Genomic DNA, 9,960 nt, shown 5'->3' with positions numbered 1-9,960 from the left:
ACATTTCAAAGGTTAAACTTTTCTTAAATGCAAATTTAAATTATTGGGATTTCTTGATATCTCCAAGGTCAAAAGGTCAAGGTTACTGGTATCTAATGAAAGGTCTTGCCAAAAAAAATACATATGTGAAATATGGAAACACTTGCCTTAACCCTTCAGAAGTTATGGTCAAGGTTACCAATTTTGAAATGTAGGTCAAACGCCAAGGTCAAAGACAAAGGGACAGATTTGGTGGTACCCAAAGAATGGTCTTGTCACAAGGATGAACTATGTAAAGTATGAATGCACTAACCCTAATCCTTTTAAAGTTAGAGTCAAGGTTTGCTTTTTAAAAGTGGGTCAAACTCCAAGGTCAAGGTCAAAGGGTCAAAGTTCTTGGTATCCTATGAATGGTCTTCTCAAAATGATTACATATATGTAAGTATGAAAGCACTATTCCTTACCGTTCAAACGTTATGGCCAAGGTTAAAGTTTTTTTCACAAGGATGGAAATCCCCATGGTCAAGGTCAAAATTTCATAGTTGTTGGTATTCAATGAAAGTTCTTTCAACAAAAAATATATATGTGAAGTATACATGTCCTGGTATTTACTGTTCAAATGATTTGGATAAAGAATAAGTTTGGATTTTTTGTGTATAAGTGAGTCAAACTTCAAGGTCAAGGTCAAATTTGGTGATACTCAAAGAAAGGTCTTGTCACAAGGAATACACGTGTGAAATATGAAAGTCATAGCTCCGCTAAATCAAAAGTTATGGGCAAGGTAAAAGTTTCTGTGGATAAACAGACAAACAGAGAGACAGCTAGACAGACAGCTAGACAGACAGACAGACACGACAAAAACTATATACGCCCGAAACTTTGTTTACGGGGGCATTAAAATATTAATTATATAGTAAATAGTGGTAAAATGTAAGTAAAGACCAAGTAATGTTATTACTTATATACACAAATTTAAGTTAATATAAATTACTAAGTAAAACTTTTTAGTGTGTAAGTAAAACAATTCTTTAAAATACAAAAATCAAGTAAAACATTTGAATCTAGTAAATGACATATATTTCAGTAATTGATTTAAAATTTTAAGTAAATGCTTAGTAATTATCTATTACTTATCTTTGTTATTTCAAGTAAAAAATGACTACTAAGTAAAACTTTTTTAAGAGTGTAGAAGTACATTATTTGACTTAAGATTAAGATGTTTCATGATCCCGGGTCAAGAACATTAAATTAAGTTTAAATTAATAAGCATCTGAAGTAACTAAATTATAAATATGAGTTCATTAAGCTCAGCACAAGTTAAAAATATATCAAATAAAATGATTCTCTAAACAAACTGCGGTCTTTTTAACTTTTGTTTGCTTTCAAATCTAAGAGCAGATGTGAGCAAAAAATCAGTAAAAATATCTCTTCCTGAACGGTCATAACTTTATATTTCCATTTCTAATTTTTTTTTTCTCTGTGATATCTGTTTGAAAGTTGGGGGAGTTTATTTCTTGATAATTCTGCCGGAATGTAAATTAGGCAGGTCGATAGGTCAGCAGCTAAGGAGGCCTAATACGCATGCAAATTTCGTGCGGATCTGTCTCTGTGTCTGACCTAAGGAGGCCAAATATGCATGTAAATCTCGTGCAGCTGCCTTTGTGTTTGACGTCAGTGTGCGAGGACTATTGAAATTGGCATGGAAGTCTTCGTGTAATTTAATTCTATTAGTCTACATTTTTAATGTCTAAGACTGCAATTTTATTTCACAATGAAATGGAAATATAAGGAATCACTGTCTAGTTAGGAGAGTATGCCAGGGACATCAACAATAGTGGGAAAGATGGGATAATTTTAGCATAACGGGCTTCGCCTGTTTTGCAAATTATCCCATGTTTCCCACTATTGTTGATACCCTGGCATACTCTCCAAACTAGACAGTGATTCCTTAAATATATGTATATGACTAGTTTAATGACAACAGTATACTAGTATATGTGATAATAAGAACAATCTATAAATCAAATACGTAAGAATCGGCCAATATCTATTTTAAGGAATGTCACTGGTCAGCTTTTTAGACAAGTTCAGGCAGAACCTATATATAACTTCAAAACTATTAATTATAATTTAATTTTTATTAACATATTTAAATTAAACAATGTTAATTGTTCAACATTCAATGAAAAAAACTGCTCTGAAGTTCACAAAGAAGCACAAAATTTATGAGGGACTATTTCTTTTGGTGGAAGGATATTTAGCAGAAAATTCTGCAATTTTAATTCAATTTCATATCTTGGAACTTTAGCCTCACATATTTTTACTCGAAGAATATTTTCCGTTATGATATGCTAGGAATATTAAATATCGGTCTCAATTTATATTTTTAGAACAAATTTTAACACCTTTTATTAGTAGATATGCATACACTGATTGACAATAATATTTTTTAAATTCTAAAAGTCTAAGAAAAATTATACATGTAATAATCTTGACCTGACATTGCTCTTAAAGAGAAAAGGAAGCTTTCATTTAATTTATACTGTCACTCAGGTAAAAGGTTTTTTTTTGATAATCATTGCACACAGTTTAAAGAATATTAAACGTACATAAATTTTTATTGCATATAAAACCTGAAAAAGCATTTTAAACAGACTTGTTATACCCCTACTAAACAGTCCCTCTCTATATAATTTCTTCACTTAAAAAGTCCAACAGTTCGATTGCTTTCCCAGATTGTCGGTTCAGGAACATACTGTTAAAAAAGACTGTTGCCCCCTGACGCATACGGCCTTGGGCAACAGCTTGCACTCCGGTCCAAGAGATCGATTGTTTCCCCCTACCCCAGTCAACAGCTGTATATTTTTCTTCGACACTATTGGCCTAAAAAATCTTCCTTCTTATGAAATCTTCTAAAGTCAAAAGAAGTAATTCAGATATTAGAATCCCGTATTCCTAGCAGAATAATCTTAAAAGTATTTCTTTTTAAAATTTATATTTTTAATTTGCTTTCGTTTTCAAATTAAGGGAATTCCCAAAGAGCTAATTCGGATGTACAATACACATAAAGAAAGAATTTTAAAATACGTATCCATTGAGTTAAATTACTTCATGGTTCAAAATAAGTTTTTTTGGAAACCATTACAATGTTATCAAATATATTTGATAAAGAACAACTAGTTGCGGGACTAACTCTGATTCTCAGACTACCGTCGTTCCTTGTCTTCGAGATATGGTTTCGCTCATTTTTGCAGAATTCTTCCTGGTTGCAACAGGGAATGACTTTTCTTGGTAGGTGTAAAGTTGTATGAATATCTCTTTTTAAAACTGATTATTGTCAGGTGTACAAACATGGGAATAAAGCGATTTCATTTTTTTTAGGTACAATAAAGGAAACAGAAATCGAAGATTCGGGGTATATAGTTCTTGCCCTGTCCATCCGTCTGTCTGTCTGTTCATAATTTTGTTCGCAAAAACTAAAATAATCTTTTCTATAACTTTTTAGTGGGTGGAGGTATGACTTTTATATTTAACAAATGTATTTTTTGGTATCATCAAATTTTACCTTATGACCTGAATTTGGAATTTTCGAACATTTATTATAGCAATTACTTTTAAAATAGAACTTTGGTGTTATGGCGTTCATACTAGTATTTTACATGTGTATTCACTGTGACAAAGCCTTTTATTGGGTATAAAATTATTTGACCTTGAGCTTAGAGTTTGTCCCACTTTTAAAAAAAAACTCTAAGCTGGGCTATAACTTTTGGACTGTTAGTGCTAAGGCTTTCATATTTCACATGTGTATTCCATGTGACAAGACCTTCCAATGGATACCAACAATTTTTATCTCGACTTCAGAGTACGATCCACTTAAAAAAAAACCTTTTGAACCATAATAGCTAACTACACTGCATAATGGCTATCATATTACACAGGTGTATTAACTCTGAGAAGACCTCCCTTTGGGTACCAATAATTTTAACCTTTTCACTTGACCTTGGAGTTTAACTTGCATTTAAGAAATTTCAACCCTCGCCATCAGCTGCCATATTGGGGGCATCAGTGTTTCACATAAACATCTCGTTAATTAAAATGTTATTGTTGCAATGGTCTTGATGATAAAGATTTTTTGTATTGATCTTGGATAAGCTAATTAAAACATGTACAAGTTACAGAAGTCTTTTGACTTGAATACCCGGTATCGAATAACCTTTTAATAATACAAGAAAATTTTCTTTTTAAATTATCCTCACCAATTGCATACATATAACAGTATCTAATGAAACTCTTTCTTTCCAGTTGTGATCACGGTCGTTTTATTGATGATTGGCCCATCAACGAGAATTGGACAAGTGTATTCGTTCTTTCTCTGCGCATTCCCAGTTATTTTTGCTTATTCCTATGCAGTCGAGTTTTCGGAATTCAAAAAATTTGAGAACAAAAACTTATTCAGCATGGATGCGTCCAAAGATTTCGGACGTCTTATCCTCGGTGGGATGTTTACCGATTATTTGTTTGGTGAAAAGTATTGGACTGAAGTGTTTATGGTGGCTTACCTATTGCCATTTTTCATATGGCAGTTTGGTCTTTCCAATGATGTCAACTATTTTTTTCACTGCATGGCAAATGAAACGATATTTTATTTTCTTACAATCAAACTTACACATTTAATTGCCATGTATCTGCTAAAGGAATGGTATAATATAATTGACAACTTCGGATTTGGTGTATTTTTAAATATCATCGCATCTCATACACGTTTATCAAAACAATTCCTCATTTATTGGTGTATGTTATTTTTATACCATTTATTTTGCAATGTGGCAAAACCAGTGAAGGAAATGGATTGGTATACACTTTTCTTCGTGAGTGTCGGCGAATGCTGCACTACCCCTCTCGGGGTGATCGCAATGTGTACATCACTTCTGTGTGGATTCCAGTATTTCATTACGCTTCCTCTTATTTTCTTACATGGCTTGGATACCTATGGTAAGCTTAGTTATAAAGTGACCTGGACTCATGGCTTTTTCATACTTGCAATGTATATAAGGTCTGGATATTTGCCATCAGCCGAAAATTTGGAAAGTCCATTCCAAGGAGCATTCAGAATAAAAATTGTACTACTTTCCATGGTTTTATATTTTCTGTACATAACATATTGTAACACACATGCAGTTATCATATCATTTAGTAGAGCTGCTACCACAAAGCCAATTAAACATATCCAGGGACTTCTGACATACTTTTTCATTATAATACTTTGCATTCTCTCAATGACCCTGATTTATAAAATAAGTGATATATCTGAAACTTTCAATATTTTATCACTCTGTGTGTCAACCTGTGTTCAAGCAGCGTCCTCTATTATCGTTTATATTATTTATGTATATGATCGCATGTATTCCAGACCATGGGAAAGTATGGATGATGTTATTTTTTACATTTGGTCGACGATACAATTTATAAACACTGTTCTGTCATGTGTTCTTATTTGTATCGGTGACTTCTTTCTTTTTCAAAACTTTTTCATCTGGTTTAGTCCTCTTGCGTTAGCTGGCTGTTTACCCTATTGGGGGAGACTTAAAAAGTTGTGGGAAAATTTAAAAGTAAGAAGAAAAGTCATGAAAATGATAGATTTATTACCAGTTACAGTTGAGGAACAAATGCAAAACTTTGATGGTGTGTGTTCGATCTGTCAGTATTCGATTTCGACGGCTAAAATAACACCATGTGGTCACTTCTTTCACCGAATGTGTCTTCAAAAGTGGATGTACACTAATGAACTTTGCCCAGTATGTCGACAAAGCGTAAGTTCTGATTCATCTTCCGAATCCGATTTGAACAACGAGTCAGTCGTTCACTCTGAATCTGACTTGAACACTGAAGTTGAAGAATTCAACGAATCCAACACCCATTCAGATTCCGACTCTGAAGGGGATTCCTCCATCAATTCTGAACAGAATTCACTCTACGAATTCGAAACCACATCTGACTGTGATTCAGTTGACGAAATGGAGAATCAATCCTAATGTGAAAATCATGGACATGACATCTATTTTTTTTAATAGAACAAATTTTTAAGTGACAAATGCGAAAAATGTATTTATGTTCTCTTTATTTTAAGCTTTTCATAGAGTTGAATAAGAAAAATTTTATACGTTGTGCATTTTACATGTATGTTTAAAATTGAAGATACTCAAAATATTTTCTTTGTTTAATAAAAGGAAATTTTATTAATATACTCACCGTCAATAGAAACGCAACACCCTAATTTTAGGGTGAAAATTATATACAGGCTTCAACTATGTACCAAAAAAGTTAGGACATCATTTACTTTGCCAAATCAGTTATTTAACGGTTGAATGAATTTCTTTCCATTACCGGAAGTTTCTTTTTAGCCTTCTTAACAGAATTCAAAATTTTCCATTTTTAATAAAATTTTAACAATATTTTGGGTTTCCAAGGGTTTGAAACTGTTAATCATAAGTATTGTTCTAAAAGGCCGGGGAAAAAATCCTTCTTTTTTTACCGGATGTGATGCCTATATTTCCTCAAAATGACTGATTTTCATTGCTAATGCTGGAAATTCTCAAAATAAAGAAAAAAAGAGCTGCAGATGCAAATGTACACTATATAACGACTCATCAGGCTCAGGTGTTTCAATAGCATAAATGGCAGTTTCTTGACCGGAAGTCAAAAAGTTGCCACACTACGCCAGGTTAGAGAAAATTCGACCGCAATATCTGAAAAACGTGTATTAAAAAATGCCCAAGAATATTAATTTCGCTCAGATTAAGACATTAATAAACTTAATGCATGATAGAAATCGGGCTGCATTTGTTACATAGGGTGGACTAGTACGTTTTCATTAAGTGGTCGGAAGGGGGGATGTTTTAAGATTTAATGGGTATTTGTTTCTTTCTTAGGTCTAAAAATAACATTTAATGTTTAAATGGAGCATTAATTTTTTGTAAATTTACTTTTTCCCTAAATATATTCATTTTTAATGTTATCATTAAACTTTAGAAGGTAACACATAACTCTAAAAACATCCCCCCTTCTTGCTTTCAGTCATTTTGAGGAAATATAGGCATCACATCCGACAAAGAAAGAAGGATTTTTTCCCGGCCTTTTAGTACAATAATTATGACTAACAGTTTCAAAACCTTGGAAACCCAAAATATTGTTAAAATTTTATTAAAAATGGAAAATTTTGAATTCTGTAAAGAGGGCTAAAAAGCAACTTCCGGTAATGGAAAGAAATTCATTCAACCGTTAAATAACTGATTTGGCACAGTAAAAGATGTCCTAACTTTTTTGGTACATAGTTATAATCTGTTTATAATTTTTACCCTAAAATTAGGGTGTTGCGTTTCTATTGACGGTGAGTATATATTATATAACATATAACATGTAATTTTAACTCAGTTAAAGCGGAGTCCTGGAGATCTGTAATATTTAGAGGAGGATCGAATTGTGCAAAAAAGTTCTCCAAGATGATATTAAAAAGATTCTTGTTTTTTGAGATCAGCTCTTCCAACAATCTATGGACATTACGTCCATGGGTAAGGTAGAGCCATGAACTATATCGCTAGTAGCTAAGAAATAGCTGAGCGCTCTTAAGATTTATTTTCATTTTAACTTAAGTTGCAAAACAGGTGACATGTGCGTTCCTTGGGATACTCTTGATACATTCATAATTCTGAATAATAATGAAACAGAATTCATTAAACATTCAAATATCGATGAGGTATTAACATTTAACAATGGTTACATTGTACTTTAAAATATGTCAGCTTCACAGCGATCCCACTGCAGTAATCAAGACCAGTCCTTTGGATGGGACCGTATAAACCGAGGTCCCATGTCAAAGTAGCAAGATGCTGACACGAAAATGATGTCATTTAAAGTCATCATTTCGTAAGTTTTATGGTCGATACAATTACCTTGTAAGCAAACACAATTTATCATTAAGTCAAATGCTGTCTGACGTTTTTCATACTAATTGTTAATTCATTATTTATACATGTACACTGAATTGACGACGAATTTTCCCGTTATTTCCCGATTATGACAAGGAGCACACTGCGGGTGTGACCAGTCAGCAGGGGATGCTCACTCCTCCATGGCATCTGATCCTCTCTGCGATGTTTCGGAGGTCCGTGTTTGTTCTGCTCCTATTTTGTATTATTTTATGGGCTTTTGAACTGAAATAATGTTCGTAATCTCCATATGTTTCACCTTCACTGCTCAATGGCCAAAATAGGTCAAAATTGGAGCAGCTCTCCACTGGCAAATGGTGGCGACACCAGAATGAGTGGAAAATTCTCAAGACTAACGTTAAATATATTCAAACAAACAAAATATCAGAAAGAAATCGAAATAAGACTGTTTTAAAGTGGGATATTTTACTAGAAAAAATATTAATGATAACCTCATAAGAAAAATTTACGTTTAAATGGATGAATTCAATTTTTTTATTGTTAACTTCCCTAACCTCTTATGCAATATATCTTCATCGTCATATTCCCTAACACATGAAGCAATATACCCTATCACATGCATATAGAGATTTTTGTCTCACAGTTTATTCGATACCAAAGAGCATGCCTCAAAACGAGGCAAGATTTTGAAAAACAAGTTGATGAAACAGGGATATCAACAGTCTCGCTTAAATAACCGTACAGTAATTACATCAAAATATCAAAACAATGACTGTTTAAAACTTAACTGTAAAACTTAATAAAATTTGAAGCATATTTATAATACATCGAATTATTTTTTAACATTAATACGTTAAAATTTGAGGAGTAACAACATATGTGTAAAAGGTCAGTTATTCGTGCATGTTTATTTTGATAACTTCAATTAAAAGTTTACCAGGAGTCCTTTAAATACAAACACTGTGTACATGTATACTCTGTGACACAGACGATATATAACATATCAGATTCTGAGGATTGGATGTACACATTGGAATTTGTTTAGAATGCATATAATGATCACCACTGGAAAGTGGAATGGATTAAATGGTCACAACAGAGTCGTCCTTTTTATACTTATAATGGTAATACAAACACAGTGGCAATAAATGCACTTGTATATTGCATTAAGTTTATACACTATAGTAGTTCATTTGACATGAGTTCATTATTCCTTAATAAAGTGACTAAGCATTCAGCCTCTAATTATCAGACTTTCTTGGAGCCACCGTAGATAGAGTAGGGGTTCTTCAGGTATTTGCTATCAGTGTGGAAGCTATACTGAAATATTCTTACACGAAAAAGATCACTCGATAACAAAGTGGACAGGAATCCCTGAAGTATGACCACTTCTTTAAACAGGACCTGTGGTAGAAATGACCACAGGGGGTTATTTTTGCTGATGACATCAGATGAAAACAGATTGGGCACACGTCATCATGGTCCCTAATTTCTGTCTTAGTTGCCGAGGCCAAGGAATCAACCTTTCTCGTGGCTTCTCTTCTCTGAAGAAAACTTTTCCATCCATATTGAAACCGCTGCCAGACATTGATAAAACAGTGCAAAATCAGCATTGGGGTCTGAATCCAACTTAAGCCCTCTGTTTTGATGACCCATACACCAGTGCAGGCTAGGATAACTGAACCAAGGAAATCAATTACTCTGACAGTAGATCTGATATAATATACGGAATCGTCCAGATTTTCTAAAGGACATGACCGAGAACCATCATATAGAAACAAACCATAAGTTGCAATAGAAGCCAGAACCTGGAGACTAGTTGACAGGCAAATAATTATTACTGGGATACATACGCTTATATGAACGAGCTGACTAATTGTGAAAGGAACGACGAGAGAACATACCATAAACATAATATATAGTAGAAGAACGCGGAAGTGTTTGAATAGTTTTGCTGTTGGTAATGTACTGAATGACAAGATAACATATTCATATTTTTCATAAGTACCTTTAAGGAACACCGACACTGCGAAAA

At 33.3% G+C, this 9,960-nt stretch overlaps 1 protein-coding gene across 1 annotated transcript; it reads left to right on the top strand.

Moving 5' to 3' along the window:
* The first annotated feature begins 3,009 nt into the window (after positions 1-3,009).
* Positions 3,010-6,164, top strand: LOC134281092 (RING finger protein 145-like). The gene is made up of 2 exons (XM_062763557.1): positions 3,010-3,270; positions 4,282-6,164. Exons 1-2 carry the CDS (start codon positions 3,126-3,128, stop codon positions 6,009-6,011), a joined length of 1,875 nt encoding a protein of 624 aa, XP_062619541.1. The 5' UTR covers positions 3,010-3,125; the 3' UTR covers positions 6,012-6,164.
* The last annotated feature ends 3,796 nt before the right edge of the window (positions 6,165-9,960 follow it).

This window comes from Saccostrea cucullata, unplaced genomic scaffold (assembly GCF_032062105.1).
Source record: "Saccostrea cucullata isolate Sc308-1 unplaced genomic scaffold, CSIRO_AGI_Scuc_v1 ctg5547, whole genome shotgun sequence".
Lineage (NCBI taxonomy): Eukaryota > Metazoa > Mollusca > Bivalvia > Ostreida > Ostreidae > Saccostrea > Saccostrea cuccullata.
This window is presented reverse-complemented; position numbering and strand designations above follow the sequence as displayed.